The sequence below is a fragment of the Pseudonaja textilis genome, chromosome 3 (genome assembly GCF_049901715.1).
Source record: "Pseudonaja textilis isolate UNSWEBS1 chromosome 3, rPseTex1.2, whole genome shotgun sequence".
NCBI lineage: Eukaryota > Metazoa > Chordata > Lepidosauria > Squamata > Elapidae > Pseudonaja > Pseudonaja textilis.
In genome coordinates this window covers 150,678,001-150,702,236 of record NC_141992.1, presented here as the reverse complement: position 1 = coordinate 150,702,236, position 24,236 = coordinate 150,678,001, and the positions used below count along the sequence as shown (strand labels likewise).

Below are 24,236 nucleotides of genomic sequence, written 5' to 3'. Positions count from 1 at the left end.
AAGACAAGCTAGTGTGCTAAATCGGGGGAGCAGGAAAATGGGAAAACATTTTCAATGTTACTAGCTATAATAGCTAAGACAAATCTCCAAATTAAACAATTCATAAGCAGTGAATTTACACCAATCCTATAATTATATTTGCAATTTAAAGATGCACAGAACATTTCAGAATCAAAATGTTTTATTTGTGGATTGTCTTGCTTAGACTTTGGAATGCAATTCTGATCTAGTGTCCCAGAAGCTATCTAGTTTACAATGACCAATTTTGAGGTGTGAACAGTTAATTCTATGTCACATCAGGATTTCTGAAAAGGAAATGCTTCAACCATAGATATTTTGCATATTTCAGTGGAGTTCAGAGATGACAAAGCAAGATGAAACCTATAGGACACATGTAAAGACACATATATAGGACACATGTAAATAAATTCCTGTTCTTTGGAATCGTATCACTAGAGTCTTAATTATGTTAAAGAGTAACTTGCATATATAAATGCTATTTTTGGGGGGAAATGGTGCAAGATATATTTCTGCATTTTTTAAAGGAAACAGTAAGACAAGACTCACCAACTTTATAGAATAGAAAATATGCATGGTACAAAATAAAATCCACTGAAATTACTACAGGTAGTCCTAGCTTACCAACCACTGACTCAACCATTCAAACTTACAACTGTTCTGAAAATATAACTTTAGAACTATTTATGACTTTCACAGTACCCCAGTCACATTGGTCATCATTACAGTCAACTTTCTTTCTCCTGTATCTAATCTGTTGTTTTCTTCTTTCCTCCTTGCAGAGCAGAGATATTGGAGAAGAATGAATTAGAACAGAGTAAGCATGCACACAAAGGGAATATACATCAAAATCAATGTACTGATGCTGACAGCCATGAGTGCACTCGCAACAGCTGATGTTTTTCCCATTGTGTACCTTATTCTCTTTTAATCCCTTCATCTCCAATTGCTTTGCTCTGGGTAGGGAGTAACAGAATTAACTGTAGCTCTTTCTCCACCCAAACAAAAAAAGATGACTTAAACTGGCTGGCCAACCGGCTTCTGGGGACCTCCTTTCTGCAAGTATGCTGAGATAGACACTCCAGCTGGGTGCAATTCATAATAATAAAGGAAAATGCCCTTTTGGGTCCCTTCAGATCCTGGGTCAGCCAGGGAGAGATACGCAAAAGTTAATAGATGTCTTTTTTGAGGCAAATGCAAATCTCCCCTGTGGACAAGAAGCAATAAAGGAATTCATCAGGAGCTACAGAGAGAAGCCACCTCACTACTCTGCTCCTCTTGGGAGTTGGTGTGCAATAGAAACCCTTAGTGAAGGCCCATTGTTAACTACTCACCTTTTCTCGGTTTCCAGTGCCATATTGGACTAGGGTTAACTCTTTGCCATATGCATGACCAGCAGCCCTCATTTCTCTCATGATATCTTCCCATTCAAATGCACTGCCCTACCCAGGTTTGCAAAAGTAAGAAAAAGGAAATACACATGTCTCTCTCTCTCCTGCCCTGTCAATATCCAAGTCATTTCTCCATGACAAGTCATTTCTCTCCTCTGTTTCCCTTCACTGAACAGAAAGACTTGAGATTAAGGGGTTAGAAGAGAGTAAGGAGGCACACAGTGGGAAATATATTTAGCCATTTGCCAAGCATGCTCACAGCTGTCAGTACCAGTACATTGCTTTCGAATTGTATTTCTTGTAGTATGCTTCATTCTCTTCTAATCTCTTCCTCTCCAATGATAGAAGCATTTTTTAATTACATAGTGCTGGGGGTGAAAATTACAAAGGTAATGGTTAGCAGGCAAATAAAAGCCAAAAATTGTAAAATTATTACTCTTTTGTCAGTTTCAACCGAGAAAGCACAATCATGGTTATGTGAATCCACTTTATTTAGCAACCATGTTGCTAGTCCCCATTGTAATTGCTAAACTAGGACTACCTATAAGTGCACGTAGAATTGAAGCCTAAAAGTGCTATTGTTTTAGAGGATAGATTGTACTATTTTTTTAAATTATTTAAAGACAAGAGACTATTATTAAAAATTAATATCCAATACAGTATTGGCATTATTATTAATACTATGTATTAATTTTTTTAAAAAAAATCTGTAGATAAACTTTGGAATCAGTTATGAGAACCTGGCCAAATCATTTTACAAGTCTAATCAACCTGTGGATTGCCAAAGTAATAGCTCCTGGGTTAATAGAAGTACAGTGTGCTTGTTTATATAGAAGCATGCTTGAGTTAACTAAAGATTCTTCTATTTGTTTTGAAACAGACGTGTCTCCTGATGAGGCAGCAACATGAAGCAGCAGCTTTAAATGCTGTTCAGAGACTGGAATGGCAGCTTAAACTACAAGAACTTGATCCTGCAACTTATAAATCAGTCAGCATTTATGAAATCCAGGAATTCTATGTTCCTCTTGTGGATGTTAATGATGACTTTGAATTGACACCTATATGACAGCTAGCATTTCTTGCTGTTACAGCTCAAGACTGTGGGATGCTTAAATTACAGCACTAAAATGGAATACTGCCTTTATCAATATTCCATGTATTCCTTCTGAAATGTGCTCCAAATCTCATTCAGTATTGCACATATAAATACCATTTGTTAATAAATGGTATTATTTTAGCCTCTGGGTTCAAAAAGCATCTACTCAATAAATCTATGACAGTCTTTTACTCAAGATTCAACAGCGCTGGCAGCTGTAAGTCCACCAAAAAGTCTTGCTATTTAAAACTTCAGTGGTTTTTATTATTAAACATAAACAACAAAAACCTGTGGAAGAACTTTTCAGTTTGTGGGAATGTGCAGAATGAGAGTGTCTATTCATCTTATATAATTTATAGGTTAACTGTACAGTTTTCTTTTTGGAAAAAAATGTTATATTGTTTTCATTTTTTAAAATAACTTATTTTATACATATTGTGCAAATGTAAATACTCTTGTATTTAATGTTCAGCCCTGTACAAAAATAGATATTTTAATTGTAAAACTGTTTTGTCTAATGTTTATTGGACCAAAATTGTTGTTGTTCTTATCTGTAATGTACAAACAATTTTCTTTTAAAAGCATGGTGTTTGATTCAGCTGCTTGTTCATCACCATTACTGCTAAGATTTGATACTGAGTGGTATTGCATGCTAGCTCAGTTGAATTTTTTCCCTACTACAGGGTACCTAACTGATTGAAATATTTGTTACCAATCCAATATACTGCTTTGTACAGCATCCATTCATTCAGACAAATTTGCATGAATCCCTTTTCATTGTAGTTTGTTGCAGTGCTTATTGGATTATGTCTTAACTCCACAGAGCCATTTGTCGTTTGCTCTGCTGCTACAATGCCATATTTGTGACTTAACTTGAAGAGAGTATTTTGTTTAAAATCTTTACAAGATTAGAAAACCAGCTCTTACATCCTGGTCCCTAAAGGAGTTTTTCAGTGTCCAATTTATTTCCTTTTACATGCCTCTCAATGAGAAATCTTAAATTGTATATTGTCTATTTTAATATTCCCTGATAGAAACATATATAAATAACTGTAAATAACTATGTTTAATAAATTCTATTGGTCATGCTAACAGATGTTTGAATCCTTGTGATTGTGAAATTTTCATTTTTGAAGTTTTATACAATTTGACAAATAAATCCTTGAAAGTTCCATGATAAGATTGTACTTGTATATTCCTATTATTTGTGAACATATAATTAATATTATGTTAGCAAAATGCCTGCTTTTGTTACGGGGAGTATATAGAAGGCTTTTAGAAATTTGGAGTCAGGACAGTCAACTTTGCCCAAGCTGAGCTTTGGAGCTTTCATAGCGGTACTGAGTTTTCATACTTTCTTTCTTAATCAACATCATTGAAAATGGATTGCAAATTGCTTTTGGGAATTAAGAACCTTTAGAAAGACAAGTTTTATAACACTGGGTGATTTTTCTTCAATTTTCAGTGAAAGAAGTTTCATCTAAGCTTAAGAACTTAACGATTAAAATGCCAAATAACATAGTATATAATAATTATATTTTCCTAAAATCTTATTAAAACATATGCAGATTTTTAATTTAAGGAATTTTTGCCCCAGAAAATGTGGATTAGCAACAAACCTAATAAGAGGACACTTTGAAAGCTGGTCACTAGAGGCAATTAGAAAGAACTGAAGATTATAATGAAAAGAGAACTACTAATACTGAATGGGGAAAAGCATTTTAACTCTGAAAAAAATTGAAGGATATTTGCAGAACTTGCTTACAGAATAACAGAGTTGGAAGGGACCTTGAAGACCTAGTCTAACTCCCGGGAAACCTTATATCATTTTAGACAAATTGCTATCCAATCCCTCCTTTAAGACCTCAGGTGTTGGAGAATTCATAACTTCTGGAGGCAAGTTCATTGTACTGATTCAATTTGTCAGGAAAATTTTCTTTAGTTCTAGATTGAATCTAATAAGTTTCTATCCATTATTTCTTCTCGTGCTCTCAAGTTCTTTGGAGAATAGGTTGTCCCTGTCTTCCTTGTAACAGCCTCTCAAAAATTGGAAGACTGCTATCATGTCACCCTTAGACTAGACTAGACATATGCAGCCTCCAGCCCTCCAAACATCTACAGTATGTTGCTCTCTGCAGTCTATTTGGCAACAATGTACTTATAAATTTAAAACTCATATAAAACTGAGTTCAAAAGAGGAGATAGGATACAACTGAGAATCAGGCTATTTTGGATATGGGTTTAAAATTACAGTATAATATTGACTGTTATACAGGATTTACAACTGAAACCGGTAACATTTTAATTGTTAAAAGGGACACACAAATCAGAATACTAACTTGGATGTGTGGATTTCAACTAAGACGAGTGACTTGGATATCTTTCTTATTTTGGACTTACAAAATGTTTTATACCTTTGAAGAAATTCCTGAAAAAAGATGAATTAAATCAGCTTCTAGAACAATATTTAAAATGAATGAAGATTAAACTTTGAAAATTAAAAATATTTATGAAGTTGACTTATTCAACCAACGTGGATGGGTGGGTGGGTGTTTTCTTTCCTAGTATATTTTAATGGTGTTTTTTTTTTAACCAGGACTAAAATAAGGCTTTAAAGACTTGTTTATACACAAAATATAGGAAGAATATATTGTAAAAGTTTTGCTCCTTCCTCCTATTTTCCCTTCAATAAAACAACCATGTGAGGTGTGTTGGGCTGAGAGAGAATGACTGGCCCCAGGTCACTCAGCTGGATTCCATACCTGAAATGGGACGAGAACTCAGACTTCTGGTTTTTAGGCCACCACCTTAACCACTACACCAGACTGGCTCTTCTCAGTTCCTTGGTGCAGTTCTTCTATCCACAGCAATCAGCTGCCTGGAGCATTTGCTACACTCAGTTTAAAGCTGCCACTAGGCTTGTTTGTATATAAGCACCAGAACTGAAGATCCTTTTTTCTTTGCAAAAGGGATATAGGTGAGAGAAAGAGGCAACTATGGTCTCAATAAGTAATACTGGCTACTTAAGCCCTTCGTGAAGCTTGGCTTAACTGCAGCAAACAATAACCACTGGCCTATTTTTTCTAGTCAATCAAGTGCTGGGTATGCACATGATAGATCACGATTCAAACAAGACTGAGTAAAGCCCAAATTGGCTCCTTTCAAATAATAGCTAAAGCACAAACTATGTTTTACACAACTGTTGGGATTCACACAGCAGGCAAAATCAAGCAAATCACCTTATGGTTGAGATATGTGTATGGATTATGATTGCCTAATAATACTGTTTTTTTTTCTTATTTGCTCACGGCATTAATTTATACAAAAGGCATGTAGAAGGGGACCAGGCGACCCTTCTAGCCAATCCACAAAGAATTAGATAATGTAGCAAGCCCGGAGAGGAGACCAGGTTATTGTGTCTAGCACCTGTGGCAAAGAGCTTTTCAACTCCTGGGCCAATATCAGTTAAGATGACCTTTGTTGTTCTTTTTTTTTCTGTGAACACCCTGGCGCCCATTTTTTTAAAAAATGCTCATTTTATGCTGTTGCCTCACGCATACGGCAACACGGATGAAAGAAAAGCAACAAACTCCTTGCTTAGCTCTGCAGAGAGAAATACTACGCGTGTGTATTAGAGTTGAACTTATTTTTTGGTCCCGTTTTGCAGACGTTTCAAAAACGAATACGTGGACACCACAATCCAGCAACAGGTCGGGTGGAGACGCCGCGCAACTCCTCAGGGTCACCAGTGGAAAAGCCCTTCGCGTCTTCTGGGGAGTGGAGAGCACAATCCAGCAACAGGTCGGGCGGAGGCGTCGCGCGGCTCCTCAGGGTCACAAGTGGAAAAGCCCTTCGCGTCCACCGGGGAGAAGCGAACCCCTTTTCCCCTTCGGCGGGAACTATCCTGGATAGAAGCCACCTCGCTGAATCCAAAGGTGAGCTCCGTGGCGTCGTGGAAGGGACCGGCTTACCAACGAGGCCGGTCTCCTGGATGGACAGGTCTCTCTCTCCCCAGCGGCGCTTTCCCGCCCCAGAGTGCGAAGAGGCCAAAGGCGCGATGCGCTCCAGGACCTTCTGAGAGGAGACGGCGCGTGGGCGAGTCCCTCTGGCGCCGCGAGGTGTGTGCGCGCGCGCGCGTGTGTGTTTGCTCTGTGTGGATGTTTAAGGCCGAGAAGGAGGAGACGACTTGGCCGCGCTTTGCCCACCTCCCTTCGCAGCCGGAGCGGCTCGGAAGGCAGCCGCCGGGGCCTGTCCCTTTAAGGTACGACGCTGCCCGCCCTCCGGCCCTGTGCAAAGGCAGCCAAGCGGTGCCGCAGCCGAAGGAAAAGAGTTTGACTCTCCTCGCCCCGGTCGCTCCGCAAGCTGAAGCCAGGTGGCAGCTGGGGGCGAAGAAAGAGGGTGGTCGTCAGGGAAGAAGCCGCCAGAGAGTGACGAAGGGGCCTCTGAAGGAGGGGAAGCGGGGCGGAGGTAAGCGAGCCGACCCGGCGAAGGGTGAGACCGCAGTGGAAGTATGTGGGAGCAAGCAGGGCGGGGGGGAGTGTTGTCCCTTTAGAAAGGCGGGAGGTGAACGCACGGACCGATTCACGCGGCTTTTTTTGTAGGCTCTGGAGCTTAGCATGGTCTTCTGTTTTCGAAAGTGGCGTTTGGTGCGCCCCCTGCCCTGAAGCGAACTTTTCTTTGAAGCCTGGATGGCCGAGAGCGCTGCTCCATCTCTCCAGTTGTCCTTTGTATTCCCTCCCTCCGCCTTTTGCTGGTCCAAGCTTGAGTTTCCTTTATGAGCCTCTTTCTGCTGCCTTTTCGTCCTCCTTCCCCCCGTGAAATTTCTCATCCCCCCCTCCCCCCCGCAGGCGCTAGACCCGACTTAGCCAGGCGAAGCAGATGCGCCCGGTGGGGAGGGGAGAGCTGGGGTTTTTTTTGGCTGGGATCGGATCTTAGCTGCCGCGTTGGAGGTTTCTTTTAAAGCCCTTTTTGTAAAAGTGCATGCAAGAGTTTGGGGGCTTACGCATTTGAGAAAATGTGCCTTTGCCAACTCTGTGGGCTTGACTAACGATTTACTGAGTCAGGCAAAAGAGTTTCGCGTGCAATTCAAGTGGAAAATAAAATAATATGGTACAGATGAACAGGTGTGAATGACTTCCAAACAGTTTTTTTTTTCATTGCCCAGCATTAAAAACGTTGAAATGTAGAATCAAACAAATGTTCAGCTGTCTTTTGAGGGGTGGGGGGTAATAATACATTTTGCATTGTGAAAGATCTCATCTCTCATCAACTGATCAACTGATCTTTCAGTTGATAGACCAGTTTACCTGTAGGGAAGTTTAAGTGAAGGGCTGCCATTATGAAATTGTAAAAACTGAATTCAATGGGACAAGTTTCTGTTGACTAAAATTTCCAAAAGGTGATCATATGTTTTCTGATTATTGCCCCAAAACAACTTTCCAGTAAGGAATCTAAAATGACTGTTCAGATTATTATCCCTTATTTTGTAACTCTTAAGATCATGTTCAGTAATGTAGAAAATTAGCACCCACCCCTCTCCTAGAAGAATGAAATATTCTAGGAAATATTAAAAAGGCAGAATATTATAATTCCCTGGATGAAGAAAAGGAGAAACATGTTTTAAAGACAAAGCAGTTTCTTGCAGTCCCTGCCTCCCCTTCAGCTCCAGGGTGATGAGATTAAGACATGGCCCTCAGGAAATGATAGGATTACCCATCTCACCACATGGCACCTGGGAGATAACATTAGCTAGCGCTCAGGTGAAGCCATGTGGTCCAGACAAAGTCTACAAAGTTAGCTAAGACTCCCGCCCCTGGGAGTCTGACAGCCAATGGGATACATTTCTTGCACAAGAACAGGAAACACTAAGGTGGGGCCCAACAGAGGGTATGAAACCAAGGGATTCTCAGCATCCCTGTCCTTTTTGCCCAGGAGCTCCAAGGCATATGGTCCTGTCCACCATTAAACCTTCTTTCCAAGCAACTTCCATGAATCCAGTGTCTTTTTCCCCACTTGGAACTGAACCCAGAAGGATATTTCTTCCAACGGTATATAAAGAACAATAATTCAAGAAAGAAACAGAGAGATGTTTGTCATTTCAGTTTTTTTTCAAGTTGCTTTGCAAAAGTTCAGGTGTATCTAGTGAAAAGATGGTAGAACTTGTTCAACAATCAGGAACCCCCTCCCCATTTTTTGTTTGCTTTTTTGTGTTTTGATGTTTCTCAGTTGCATTGGAAAAGAGTATGACAGGGAAATAGTAAGTAGATAGATTATTTGAGTAAGTAATATAACTGAATTAGAAGCAGAGATGCAAAATGCAGAGATTAAGTCACCTAGTATATCCTTTATCAATATAATATTCTGTTGATTAATATGTGGCACCCATCCAATTCAGGAGTCTTGTTTGTAAAGTAATACTTCTATATAGCTGGAATTGAAATGAGGTTATGTTAAAACATGTTCCCATTTATCTGTCAGAAAGAATTCTACATTAGTTCTAGGCCTCCTTTTCCTGTTCCTTCTGTTCCTCCATGAAATAAATATGTTGCAAATAAATACTTTACCGTGATAGGATTGTAACTAAAATAATTATATTTATTAGCGTTTGAAGTGTCATGCTTTACATAACTTTGAAGTCAATGGAAAAATAATTGTCTTGACTTATAATTACATGATAATTTTTTTAAAAAAACATGCTGCTGATCTGAGCATAAAAAACTAAAGGGAAATGAAACAAAACAAACAGCCTTTGAGAATTGTGGGATAAGGATGAAAGAAGCTTCGTCTTTTGCTCAGAAAATATGGGCTTTTCATAACTACTTTTTATTTCAATACAGTTGGAACATTTTTTGAAATCTCCCTCCTGAACAAAAAATGAGGTTGTGGTACTTCCCCGGCTTCCTCATAATCAGTTTGCTGTACTTCTGGATTCCATCGTCCATGTGCTGCAACAAAGCTCTCTGTGCTAGTGATGTCAGCAAATGCCTAATACAGGTATGAGATAATTTACACCTACACTTGATAAGAATCCAGACATTTTTCTGTAATAATAATTTTGAAAGAAGTGCCTGAAAGGAGAAGTTTTGTCTTGCGCTGAGGAGGTATTTATGTAGCTACCATGCATGTTGCCCTCAAACATAAGTGGGACGTTACAGGTAAAATATTTCAGTTGGAGGAAGCACCTGGAAGAAGATGGTTGAAAATGTCTGAAGGCCCTATCTACCCTATCCTTAAAATACTGAATTACCAGCTAAGATACCAGCTAAGATATCTCTTTGTTTTATCCAATGTACTTTTTTTCCCATGCTGCATGGGCTTGTCCATGAATTGAAAGTTATTACTTACTTCTCATTTAAACACATCGTAAAACTGGATCTCTGGTACAAAACCTAAAATTGCTGTGAAAACTGTATGTGACAGAGTAGATACAGGAAAAATATATTGATCAAACAAATATAAAAACTGTGAGTTTTCATGATTTTTCTTAATATAGGACTATAAAAGTTTACTATTCCATCAAAATTAAAATATTCTCTTTGAATGTAATTAAAATTATAGAACATGTTGCTATTACTGTAATTAACTTGGAATTAATTTTTGGAATTTGTTTTATCTACTCATAATTTTTTATATTATTGCAGATCAGGCTTATGTATATATACTTTGTGCAAAATATATATATATTAAAAACTCATAAGGTAGCATTATATTGTGGCCAGAAATGAATATATTTTATGTAAAATAGGCAAGCAATACATATTTTCTTTTGCTTTTTAGTTTTTTTGTAGAATGTTTAGAACTAAATAACATTAGGAAACATTAGGAAAAGCTGATGGATGACTAAGACTCTATGACTCAGTGAATATGGAAAAAGTTACATTCTGTATACTGAAATAAATAAGTATCTCATTTGGTGTTATTTGTTTACTTCAAAGTCTCTATAGCATATTAGTAGGATCCCTGTGGAAGCTGTGGTAACATTTGTTGGCAAACATTTGCAAAAAAAAAACAGAAATCCAAAGGAGATCAAATACTTTTTTTACAGAACTATGTGACATGTTTATTTTTCTTTGTGTTATCTTTGGGAAGTGATTCTAAGGATAGCATTGGGTAGTTCATGTTTACTAAATGTTGTATGAATGTTTGCATTTATACAACCCTTGCTAGTTTAATTTTACCAATTATATAGACTTTTCCTAGTATCGGAGTACAGAATTTAAGTGTACATGCATTGATGATGTTGAAGCATTGGTCCTAGTTATATTCTTATGTCTGGAATATGCTCATCATCTCTTTAGCCAGATCGTCACTTAGAAAAAGTGGTCAAAGTAAAAATATCTCTGTAGGGAAACATAGATAAATGACAGACAGTTTTGAAGCATATAATAATAAAATGGCCAGTTTTTCCAGTAACATATCACCAGAATTGTAAGTTCAAAAATGGATCGGAAAGAAATCCAAAAATATATTTTCAAAAGAGATGAACAGTAATAGAATGGCAAACATGAGTCAGCATAGACAAATGTTCCAGAATGTGGCAAAAATCACCAGGAAGCAGAAGGTAAACATAATTTATCATGATAGGTGCATGTTACCATCCTAACTTACTTTTGTCTTTATTATTTTCCTGGCAACATGGATGCTTCTGAATAAAGCACTATGTTCCAACAATGTTTTTTACTCATCTTTATTATTTTTATAAATAACTCAAATACCTACTACTCCTTCCTCCTTCTGTTTTCTACACAATAACAAGCCCTGTGAGGTGAGTTGGGCTGAGAGTGACTTTTATGCCCAAAGTGCAATTAGAACTCACAGCCTCCTGTTTCTAGCCTGGTAACTTAACCACTAGACCAAACTGGCTCTTTATATCTTTATTATATTTGCTTTAAATCTTTTTATTTGCTTTCTAAAAATTCTTAGTGCCACCTCTTGTACATACAAATGAAGATGGTAGTGCACAGTTTAATTTTTCAGGAGCCAGATTTCATTTAACCTAAATAAAGATTAGTCAAAGTATGGGCATGGATGCCAAGGGAAGTTTTTGCAGGCATTCTGGGACTCAGACTCATCTCATTACCTACCTTTGAATTATGCAATAATTATCCTGGAATAATAACCCCTGAACTGCAGCAGTTTGGTAACTGTGGGTGAATTAGAATTAGAAATGACTAATTCATCAACATACATACTCTAATTCTAACACATACTTGAGGCTTATTTCTTGGCTGTTTTGCATACTGGTTTCAAGTAAACCTTAAACCACAAAGTTTTGTTACTAAGCTCAAAAAGTTTGTATTTCCTTTTTTTCAGGGGTGGGATTCATTTTTTTAAACAACTGGGGGCATGGCTTAGTTGGTGGGCGTGGCTTGGTGGTCATGTGACTGGGTGAGCATGGCTTGGTGGTCATGTTATTGGCTGGATGTGGCCAACTCAATATCACTCACATCGAGGCACTCATCTCCTCGCCTGGCCTCTCATGACTGTGGGGATGCTGCAACAGTCATAAGTGTGAAAAATGGTCATAAGTCATTTTTTTCAGTGCCATTGTAACTTTGAATGGTCACTCCACACAAGCAAAGTACCAGCAAAGGAGGGGAAAAAAAACTCCAGAGAAGTTCCAGAAACATGAAGTCTAGTCCTGCCAAGAATGTAATAAGGGTTAACAGAGAGGCAGTTTCGTAAGCAACACCAGAATGTTTCCTTGCTGTGTTCCTTACAGGATTAGGCCAGTAATTTCTTCTAACAACCGGTACTCCGAACTGCTTAATCACTTCTAGCGAATAGGTACAAACTGGTAGAATCCCACCCCTGCTATTTTTATATTGTGAAAACAATTCAGTGTACTTTGCTTAGTATTTTTTTTAACATTGAGCATCAGTTTTATAATTGTAACTCTCCAGCTATAGGCAATACCTTTTTTGAAACTATATTTTAAATTAAAAAGAAAAGGGAAAAAGCAACTTCCAGAATGTGAGACTTTACTGAAATTATAGTGTTTAACACCAATAAGGCTTCATTGTAAATATCTTTCAGCTTTTAGAGAGAACTGGTATATAACATTTAAGCGCTTAATCTTTTGCCCCATATGTTAAAGAAGTAAAGATGAATATACTTCTGTGTGATTAAGTATACTTACTAATAGTCCTATGAGGAAATTCTTCACTCTTATCAAGTTAACAAATTGAATAATTTGTTTTTAGAAACCTTTTCAGTTTTCTTTTTTAGTATTGAACATTTTTGTAATTTTCATAATTAAATTTAATAATGAACTTTTGTTTAAAACAAACCTTAACAAAAATACAGTTTTGGCACATTTCATGGTTCACTGACAGTTCAAACAGTAATTAGTGTATTGATAAAACACCTTAATTTATAAATACATTATAAGGAATTACCCCTAAATTAAGGTTCTTTATCTGAAAAAAATATCGTATATAAAAGCCCTGATTAAATATTCAAGTTTTGGTGGATAATGTGTAAGTTAAGTTACCCTCTGAGATAGAAGTATTTGATTTTTATAAGACATTTGTTTTCTATAATAAGAACTTTTACTGAAGAGAGGGGGATCTAGTATTAATCAATTTCTTTACTTCATGTGGGTAGAAAAGATTGCATGAACTGTACTCCATTTTATAGAATGCAGGGAATGGTCGACATAAATATTTATCAGCTGTGCAACAGATGTGAATGAAGTCAACAATCTTGTATTGAAACCTACTTGATTTGTTTTGTCTTGCTGGATAGTTCTCTTTAAACCCTGTTCAGATACGATTTCAAAAAAGTATCATAAACTTTTCAGCAATCTCAACTTATTTAACTCATGAAGAAAATGAGTTCATACAAAAATTAAATCTCTAAACTGTAACAATATAAGTAAATATATTGTTTCTAGCAGATCATATTGATATTTCCAGCAAATGAATGACAAGATTGTGCCATGATATGATTTGTATTGGTGAGATAAGCCATGGTGAATCGAATTCAACATACTGTGACTTTTCTTAATGCTTAAATCCAATCTCTTGGGTTCTTATACCATAAGCAAAAAAATGGGGACTGATTTTGGCTCAAAGCTGTGAAGTCAGCTTTGAATGAACAACGAAGTCATCGTTTCAGAGATATTTCTGTACCAGATTCTTCATTGCCTTCAAAGAAAGTAGAATTCTAATATACTGGAAAAGTTCCTAAAAAATGAGGGAGATCTTCAGCGATGTATCTGCCTTGTGTATTGGCATAGTCAAGCATTGGGAATTGTCCACAGGAAACATTTTATGACATTTTGTGTTATGTTATAAAATGCTTAATGATAATTTTATGTCCTAAAATGTTTTATAAAATTTGCCAAATTTCAATTCCACTGGAATAATTGGTCATCAATTTCAGATGCATTCTGGAAGTTAATCCTTTGAGAGACGGTGGTTGGAAAAAAAAATTGCTGTATAATGCACCATTTTGCCCAGTTAAAGATTACAGATATGAAAGTTTTAATAGTTTATAGATTGCTTAATATTGTATCCTGGTAGCAGTATGATACATAGATCTGTAAAAGTATAAAATAAGTAAATATATGTATATATCTGCATCTGCTCTTGTCTTATTATGAGATTAGAAATGGGGCTGTCCATAATTTGTAAAGCATTTCCCAAGAATTGAGTATTATCCAAAGTTCTTTGTGGGGACGAGGTGGGTGGGTGTTGTAATGAAATAACTTTTATCATGCCATGCTTCTACTGTATATATGCATTATCTAGGAGCTGTGTCAGTGCCGACCTGGTGAAGGAAACTGTTCTTGCTGTAAGGAGTGCATGCTCTGTCTAGGCACACTTTGGGATGAATGCTGTGACTGTGTTGGTAAGTTCATGTTTTTTTCCCCTATACCAAAACCAGCTGTTTTCAGTAGTAATTTTCAATGATTTAACAGCTTTTAAAGTTTATGCCAAAAGGAGCTACAGGTAGAATAATGGGTATTTTATATTTAATTCAGTGTGTACATGAATGTAAGATTATCTATTTATGAAGGAGGAAGTTACTCATGAAGTAACTCTTGGTGCTTTAAGCCAAAATTCATGAAATGTGTAGCTCATCCTATATTGGAGGAAAAACTTTTATTAGGGTTGAGAAAAGATAGTGTATGCTGAAAATCTTTCTGAAAAACATTGTTTTGATTAGTGTTTTTTTTTAGAGTTGGAAAACAGTGGTTTAAGACATAATGGATACATGCAACCTGCTAGATTAGACTAAAATGGGCTTAAGTGCTTTGTGAGTCAGCATGTAGGAAGCCAGCCATTGTATATTGAATGTTGTTTGAACAATGCAAAAATCTGAAACTTTATTTTGAAATGTTTAATTTTTCATTTAATTTTAATTTGTTTTGAAATTTTTTATTTGTTTGAATGTGCAATATACTATGCAGACAGGAATTAATGTTTAGTTAACCCAACCATAATGTAACCTGCCAGCTATCATTATACTCTGTAGTGCTTAATGCATTTTTCTTCAGTTTTTCATTGCTATTAAATGTTCGTGAATGGTATAGGCACACCTATCTGCTTATGGGAATATGCCCATAGCAGTGGGCAGAACAAAGCTGAGGATTTATTAATGTTGATTGATTGGAAGAAATCTCAGCTTGGCACTTTCAGCTGATATTAAATGCTAAATTCCCAATTGTAATGAAGTACATTGAGGCCTTAAGGAAAGCTGAGTCTTTATTTTCTAATGTTGTTTTGGGGAAAGATGATCCTTTCCACATATTTTATGGCCGCATCACACTGTGATAATGTTGATCTGCTGGATGTTGTGAAGGAGCTTATTCTTGCTGCAATCTGCCAAGCCAATCTGAGAGTGAATTGTTTGTTTTATGAAGACTTACTGAGATAGAGTTAGGATTCATTACAAGCTAGATTTGTCTGGAAAGAGAACGAGGAGTCTCTATTTTTAGGAGTCTCTAGACCAGTTCATAAATTATGGGAGAAATTAGATTGCAGTTTCCTATGATTTGAAATATATACAACTCAGAGGTGGTATTCAACAGGTTCTGACCAGTTCTGGAGAACTGGTAGTGGAAATTTTGAGTAGTTCGGAGAACCGGCAAATACCACCTCTGACTGGAGATTTTACAGTATCCTTCCTCTGCCACGCCCACCAAGCCACACCCACAGAACCAGTAGTAAAAAAAAAAAATTGAACCCCACCACTGATACCACTGCAATATCAGTAAAAAGGAGTTGTAGAATATAGGGAATTCTTATAACTACTTGTTACATAAAAAACAGCAGTTCCCTAAGAAAGTAATGAACAACACTGGTATGGAAAAATGTGCTATCCATCCACCCCTGTTGTTTTTATTGATGTTACTGTAGGGATTTAGCTGGAGTGAATTATCTGGTTCCAATAATTAAGTGAATTCCTGCTTGGAAGAATAGTTGGATAAGAAAGTTTCACTTCTTATAAAGCCAGAGCTTCCCAGACAAAGAATGAAAGGTGCAAAAAAGTAGGGCCAGATTTAAACTCCAGTGAGGATTTAAAGGGGTTGACAGAAGACAGTCAACTGCTCATAAAGCTAATTAGGCAGTGACCAATTCTTATCTATCTTGTTTCACTGTCACAACTGCTAGTATAGATTCTTCTGAAATTCAAGCAGGGAACTTTACGTGACTCTGCTGACTTACAATTTCATCTTCAGTAAAAATGAGTGGCAGCATTTAGTATACTCCCACTTACCTCAAAGTTACAACACAAACTATATTGTGGTCATAGCTAACAGTATTATTTTAGATATTGTTACATTTCTGAGCGCTAGATTTACCCAGCTGTTAGTTGCTCTGGCCAACTGTCTCTAAGGACAAGGAAATATTTTTCTATTCATCTGAATTGTGCAGTTTTTTTAAAAAAAAACAATGCAAAATTGCAGGTGTTCTGGGCCATCATCAAAAGACAGGCTACACATTTATGAACAACAAAGAAAAGCTGGTTCAGGTTTACAGTTGTGTGTTGCTGTACAAAATGGAAAAAGGAAAAAGGAAAAAGTATACAATGATGCTGTAGTTATGATTAGTTAGAGAACAAGGGATCAGGTGCTTGAATTGCTCCTGACAAATTTTGGATTTCTACTATGTAAAGTTTATACTAAAGTTCATTAGGTGATTATAGTTCAGGGGTGATTAAGCTATTTGAATCTTAAATTGCTGCTTACATGTTACTAAAGGATATGTGGGTAACCATAGCAAACTGTTCTTAAGATCTGTTTGAGGAAGAAAACTGAAAAGAAATTACTGTAGATCATGCCCTAATTAAAAAGGAAAAGCAGCAATGAGCACAAATGCTATATAATGTCAATACTTTTCCATATAATGTTCAGTGTTTCTTTGCAAACACACTAGACTATTAGAGGGGCATAATATAACAGAAACAAAAAGAGATTTGAACTATATAGAGAGGTAGCTCTTGAAGTACAACCATTCAAATTTACAATGTCGTTGAAAAATGTGACTAAAAAGCATTCCTTGCACTTACTACTGTGATCAAAATTTGGGCACTTGGCAACCAACATCTATTTATGACAGTTGCAGCATCCTGGGGTCATATGATTGCCATCTGAGACTTTCCCAGCCATCTTCCAACAAATAGAGTCAACGGGGAAAGCCAGATTTATAAACCACGTGATTCACTTAATTGCAGTAATTCACTTAACAATTGCAGCAAAAAAAGGTCACAAAATTGGGTGTGAATCACTTAACAACTCCCTTGCATAACAACCGAAATTCTGGTCTCAATTGTGCTTGTAAGTTGAGGACTACCTTTAAGTGATTTCCTTGTATCATATATTGTCAAAGTATAATGCTAAACAATTACAAATTAAATTGCGTAAATTAAATTGCCCATTATATAATATATATTACTGCTGGATCAGATTATTAGTGCTAATATTTGTGTAGATACTATCAACAGTCATCATCTACTACAACATATTTTCACTTTAGATATTGGAATAATTACTTAAGATGTTCTCTTGAAACTTTATTTTAGTGGATGCATTGTATTTTTATAGTTAGCATAATATATTAAGGATTGTATTGAGTACTTCAGAAACGAAATGCAGTGAAACAATTTTTCAGACTGCAGTTTCATATTTAATTTATTTTAAATTGTAAAAGTGAATTCATATGCCTTGCTGTCTTTAGGGAAGAGTGAGATTCTGGTGCATTAGCTCAGTATTGGTGAATTAGCACATCCCAACTTGTGTGAGCAGTGGGCAAGTGCGTGCCCATGTGCTTTATTTGCATGAGTAGGTGACGCACATACCCCCTGCTTGTGCAAATGGAGCTGCGCCCGTGTGTGTGCCTGCCAACCATCCCCTCTCCTCCCCCCCACTGGTCCGCAAAACTGAAAAGATTGAGAAACTCTGTTCTAAGCCATCTCCATGACTTTCCATCCTTTTCTGGAGGGAGAGAATCAGGTTATATTGAAACTGTGGTATTGTTTGTTGCAACTGCTGAGTTAAAAAGCATCTGGATCAAAGATTCAGATAGTTGTATTTATAATCCTTGGTCTCTTCTTCCCCAACTTAAACAGGATGAAAAGTTCCTTTATTCTCATTAAAAGGGTCTTAATCTATTTAGTTTGTGGCGTTTAAGTTCAGGGATGACTCACATCCTGGTCAGCACTTCTTCACTCTCCTACCATCGGGTAGGAGATATAGAAGCATAACTAGCTGCACCAACAGGCTGAAGAACAGTTTCTACCTGTGGGCTGTCAGACTCCTGAATGGAAAATAACTTCATGTCAACATAGTAGTATGATAGACTTGCGGGGCTGGCGCTTTGTGCAACAAGGTCACATAGTGTAATAAGATTGGGATTGGGTTAGGGACTTCTGTCTTCACTGTGAGTTGTGTTGGGGGGCATGCACGAAGGGAGGCTCAGCTAATGTCATTGTACACATGTTGTACTCCGACAATAAAGGTTGATGGATAGATTATGACCATTGCAGCATCTACATGATCACATGATCAGAATTCAGATGCTTGGCAACTAATATTTATGATGGTCATGTGACCTTTTGTGACTTAACAACTGCAATGATTCACTTAACAACTATGGCAAAAAAGGTCGTAAATTGGGGCCAAAACTCACGTAACAATTGTCTCGCTTAGTAATTTTGGGCTCAGTTGTAATCATAATTTGAAGACTATCTGATTTTTTTAAAAGAGGAAAAAAAAGAAAATGCTTTTTGAAATTCACCTTACAGCAAAATCTCAGAAGCAGCTTTTGTAAATGCCCATAACGTCAACTTTACTAACATTATTTCTCTAATATTCTTATGGGCACTGGTAGTTGAACAACTTGTCAACTTGTCTACAGGTATGTGTAACCCTCGGAACTATAGTGACACACCTCCCACTTCGAAAAGTACTGTGGAGGAGCTGCAAGAGCCGATCGCTTCCCTTTTCCGAGCACTTACAGAAGGCGACACTAACCTGAGCTGGAAAATTGTGTCCTTTTCTGCTGCGGAGGAGCTGTCACCTCATGAGAATTTAGTCTCAGTTTTAGAAACAGTGAACCATCCTCAGCATCACAATGTTTCCGTTTCAAACAACGTTCATCCTCCATATTCTAGTGAAAAAGGTAAAAGATTGTGGTTGAAAGATTGAATTTGGGGGGGGGGGGTATTTGCAAGTTTAAGCTTTTAAAATGAGGCGTGGTGATTTTCATCTTATTTTTAAAAATCATATAAATATCTCTGTTCCAAATATGGGAAACAACTATGTGCAGTGATCTATTATATTATTATAGGAAAAAAGATATAAAACCAATAAGGAGTTTATTTAGAAGTTTTATTTGAATGATCTATGATTTATTTAAACCTTGGTCAAAAATCTATCTTCTGCTTTGGTCACTTAGAACGCATATGTACTGTGGTTTACTTTGATGACTGCCTGTCAATACACCAATGCAAGATCTCTTGTGACTCTATGGGTGCCTCCAAATACCGATGGTTTCACAACGCCTGCTGTGAATGTATTGGACCTGACTGTGTCGACTACGGGAGTAAAATTGTAAGATGCTCAAACTGTATGTTCTGAAATTAAACTATTCAATTTTAATATGGCAGACACCAAAAAATGGATGGGTGGGAGGTATACTTTGCATATACAGGTAGTTCTCAACTTACAGCACTTCATTTAGTGACCAAACTGAAACTGGAAAAAAGTGACTTATGACTGTTTTTCAGAGATACGATCTTTGCAGTGTTCCCACGATCATATGATAGCTTTTTGCAACCTTCTGACAAGCAAAGTCAACAGGGAAGCCAGATTTACTTAACAACCGTGTTACTAACAACTTCAGTGATTCACTTAACAACTGTTGTATATTGGGGCAAAACTCACTTAACAATTGTCTCCCTTACCAACAGAAATTTTAGGCTGAATTGTGGTCGTAAATTGAGAACTACCTGTATTACTTTGGATGGTACAGCTGCAGCACAGTTGAAAGGAAAGACATGTATAATATTTTAAATATGTAATTTTACACTTTAAATCATTGGAACAATTAATCAGTAAATGTTTAGATTTGGTTTTGATTGGGCAATGTATGAAGTTTCGTAACTTGGATTTTATTTCAGGCTATTGATTAATCTGCATGTATGATTTTAAGTAGATGATCATGAAGTTTTATCAGAATTATGATTTGAAATTCTGAATTAAGCACTATTTTATTTTTTGAGTTTTCACATGTGCCAGTTGTGGACTGTGAATTGCTTTTATATGCCATGCAGATTACCCCAGCAATAGCTATTTGTTTTTAAAAAGGAAAAGGAATTTAGATTGCTCTTTTGTTTTAAAAATTTACCCTCCTTATGAATAGCCCCTTATTAAAAATAATGATAAACTTAATTATATCCTTTTTATTATACCCTTCTTTTCTTTGCTTCCCTGACTAGCTAGTTCGTTTTGAACAAAATGGATATTAAATTATAAATTGTAGTAATTCAGAAAATATAAATAAAAACAATATGGAGTTTAGATTAAGTAGGAAATTATTTTAAAAATCATAGCCAATGCTATCTACTAAAATTTATATACTTGACTGCCCATTTTCCCATAGATTCTCATAATACACTATTTAATTGTTAGTGTTAACAAACTGCCTAATTTATTACTGTCATTTGCTGTTTATGCTTTTATATGAAAATATGTCTAGAAACTGATATTTTCATGATATTTGTGATTGCATTCAGGTTGGGATTGTAAAGAAATGGTTACTGTTCTCAAAGATCAGCGTAGGATTTTTCTAACTTTTTCAGGTGGAACCTATTAAAGAGAAAAAATTCCTAGAATCCCTGATCAAAACTCAAAGTTTAGGAATAAAAAACTGGCTGTGTTCCAAGTGTCCACAGAATCAATTTGTTTTCTGCAGAGCATATTTAAAATAATTCTGGAGCACTCGGTTGCTAAATAGGGTCCTGCAAAGCCTCTTCCCATCTCCAACAGACATTGGAGATTTAGCCAAAAGTTGTTTCTACTGCTATGCATTTATCGGGTGAGATAACATCAGGCAGCTTCACATGGAACAGTTGTTTTCCAGGCATTCAGTACCCAGTTGAAAGCACCAGTGGTCCTCGATTTATGACCATAATGGAGCCTGGAATTTCTGTCTTAAGTTATGATGGTTGTAAGTCAAGGCACCCATGTGAATGGACCTGAACTCGTGTATGTGTTTTTGAGGTGATCATTAAAGTTAATGCTGCAATCGTTAAGTAAACACTGCAATTGTTAAGCAAATCCATGTATTCCTATGGGCCTTTTTTTGCCAGATTCTGGCTGCAAAGGCCAGAGCATTGTAAATATTGTAAAGCATGGTCATGTGACTGCGAAATTCTGCAACCAGCTGTAAAGATGATCCAGATATCAAAGCACCTGAAATATGGTCATGTGACAGCAGGAAGTGTGCAGTCCTCGGAACTCCACAACTCGCTTTTGGATGGGAGGTTTGTCTCAAACAATTGCTTGGTACAGTTAGGACAAAACAGGATTACCTGTATCTAATATTTCCAAATGTGAGCTACAGTTAAACCTTGGTATATTTTATCTAATTTAAGACAGTCTGAGTGGTAAACCTCAATACTTTTCATTCAGAACTAGTATATAGTTGTAACACTGGATTTCCATGGGGAAAAGATATAGAACTGCTTAAAGAAATAGTCTGTAAATAAAATCTTTCTCCTTCCTTATTCCAGTTCATTTATTTTGCAAATAAATGGCCTTACATCTTTGATGGCTGGGGAATTCTGGGAGTTGAAATTTATACATCAGAAAATTGCCAAGATTGAGAAACAATGTTGTAGACAATAATTCCACTGTATTATTTTTAATTTCCCCAAACACCCAGGGCAACCAATTAATTGTTGTTCGCTGTGTCTTAACAAATTACAGCAAGAGATGATGAAATCAGCACTGCAAGTACTTCCAAATTTGGAAGGGGTGGGTGGGATTTAATCCTCTCAGATACAGCTCCATTAATACACAGATGACCATATTCAGCAGCTTCCCCCGCTCCATGTAGAGTTCTTTGATTTTATAATGTAGTATTCACAAGGTATATCTTATGGTCTTGCTTCCTGGAGGAAACACTAACAGTCCTATAGATAATTTTACTTGATTCTGTCTATAACAGATAATTAATTATACCTTAAAATGGAGGACTGGTATAACAAGTTATGCAACCGAGTAGCTTTTAGTCAATCGGTAATGTATTGAAATAGGAAGTCTGTTCTATAAAGTGGCAAAGACAATTGTTCAATTTAATAGTCTCGAGTAAAAAAAAATCTTTATATAATTTTGAATGCTCAGCCTGTAAAATGCATAATTCTGATTATTATTTTCTCATTCTGTTACGGTGGATTTATGAGATTATTGTAATAGTTTAAAAAGTATTGCAAGAAATAATTGTATTCAGAATGACTGTTGTAGAAATTCTTCAACCTTTAAATATGTATTAGAAAAAGTGGTTCTGTTAATCTACAGTGTAATTCATAATACAATTAAAATAATCTTTCAGATGAACATGCAATTACAGCAATAATTTACAACACTATTAAATATTTTCTTACTTTTTATATTGTTCAAGAATGTTTTAATAAACAACACCTTGTTTATCTGTTTTGTTCATTGTTGTCTGCTTTAATCAGTAGAGGAATTATTAATATTAGTTTGCTTGTAGGAATTTTTATACTGAACATGGCAAGCCTGCACTATTGCTAAGAAAACTACATGCATGTCTCAGTGAAATCACCATGGGTAAGTTTGACTCAAAGGAGAATTCAGCTTTAGCCATTTTGAATGTCTTTAGTGCAGCAAACTGGGATAAAAATAGTTTACAAAATGGATACCTATTTAATAGAATAGGTATAAGTAGATAGAGGAGGTCAGCCTCAGGTCTGGATAGAAGCTGTGTTGCTCTTGCTGTTTGATTATCATTGTCAGGTCCTAGGCAAGAGGATGTGCCTACCCAGAGAATGTGAGCTTTGTCTCCTAAAACCTATTAGCAACCTTGGATATCATTAATCATGATCAATCTGAGCTACCTGCATGATTGAATACTTGGGAGGCTATTCACAGTGGTTCTTCTCCTTTCTCAGTGGAAGAAAACAAATCATTCTAATAGCCTATGATGTGTGATGTGCCATGAGGTTCCGTTTTTTTTCCTTGCTAACCTCTACAAGAGGTTGTTGAGAGAAGTCATCTTTTAATTTGGAGTAAAGCATAATATTTTTGTGATACCAACTTTATGTCACCATTTCAGGCTGCATCAGTGATGAGGTTGAGGCTGAAGGAGAATTTGGGGGCTCAAGCTAAAAATCCCTAATCCCTATCCCATACACTTCCTTAGGAAATACACGTTCCCAAAGAATTTAATACTGACTGCCGTAAAACATTTAGAAAAACCAAGGAATGCTGATAAGCTAGGAAAAATGAGGTGGTGGTGGGAGGGATAGGATAGGATAAAACCAGAAAAAAACTGGAAGGGACCTTGGAGATCTTCTAGTCCAGCCCCCTTGCTCAAACAGGAGAATCTATTTCATTTCAGAAATTATTTCAAAACCCCATTGTCGTTATAGTTCTGCCCTATTAACTTTTAATTACATCCTAATGTTTCACTGACCTCACTAGGCACATGACATGTTATACAGGTAGGCAGTCATTGGCTTACGACCACAGTTAGGTCCAGAATTTCCATTGTCAAGCAAAGCTGTTTTTAAGTGAGTTGTGCCCAATTTTACAACCTTTTTTTGCCTCCATTGTTAAGCAAATCACTGTAATCCAGTGAATCATGTGATCATTAAGCAAATCCAGCTTCCCCCATTGACTGTGCTTGTCAGAAGCTGGCTGGGAAGGTTGCAAGTGATAATCATGTCATCCCAGGACACCGCAACCATCGTAAATAAAGTTGCTAAACACCTGAATTTTGATCACGTGGCCGTGGGGATGCAGTGATAGTGGTGAGAGTACTGGTAGTGAGTCATTTTTTTCAGTGATGTAACGTGGAATGATCACTAAATGAATGGTTGCAAGCAGGGGTCAGCTGCTGGGGGTTCGCAGGAGTTCGGGAGAGCCCCTAGCTAAGATTCTGCATAGTTCAGAGAACCCCCAAATCCCACTTCTGGCTGGCCCCTCCCCTCCCAGGAGTCCCCATGCAGCCTGTTTTGTATGCAAGTAAGTGCAAGGC

General features: G+C 36.8%; 2 protein-coding genes across 14 annotated transcripts in view; both read left to right on the top strand.

Moving 5' to 3' along the window:
• The window catches only part of ANKRD12 (ankyrin repeat domain 12), a 73,835-nt gene extending 70,150 nt beyond the window's left edge, over positions 1 to 3,685 (top strand). For all 9 annotated transcript variants that reach the window (XM_087931073.1, XM_026699387.2, XM_087931069.1 and 6 more), the window contains one exon: positions 2,290 to 3,685. In XM_087931073.1, coding sequence (XP_087787199.1) covers positions 2,290 to 2,475 — 186 coding nt within the window. In that variant the 3' untranslated portion in view covers positions 2,476 to 3,685. The remainder of the gene's footprint in view (positions 1 to 2,289) is intronic.
• Positions 3,686 to 6,290: 2,605 nt separating this feature from the next.
• TWSG1 (twisted gastrulation BMP signaling modulator 1) lies at positions 6,291 to 22,665 on the top strand. 5 transcript variants are annotated; one of them, XM_087931065.1, is made up of 5 exons: positions 6,291 to 6,440; positions 9,342 to 9,498; positions 14,259 to 14,358; positions 18,870 to 19,133; positions 19,410 to 22,665. In XM_087931065.1, exons 2-5 carry the CDS (start codon positions 9,379 to 9,381, stop codon positions 19,589 to 19,591), a joined length of 666 nt encoding a protein of 221 aa, XP_087787191.1. In that variant the 5' UTR covers positions 6,291 to 6,440; positions 9,342 to 9,378; the 3' UTR covers positions 19,592 to 22,665. The 5 variants fall into 5 exon arrangements, with proteins under 5 accessions (XP_087787191.1, XP_087787192.1, XP_026555175.2 ...); XM_087931066.1 differs by having other exon boundaries at positions 6,337 to 6,623; XM_026699390.2 differs by lacking the exon at positions 6,291 to 6,440 and adding an exon at positions 6,595 to 6,766.
• Positions 22,666 to 24,236: the final 1,571 nt, after the last annotated feature.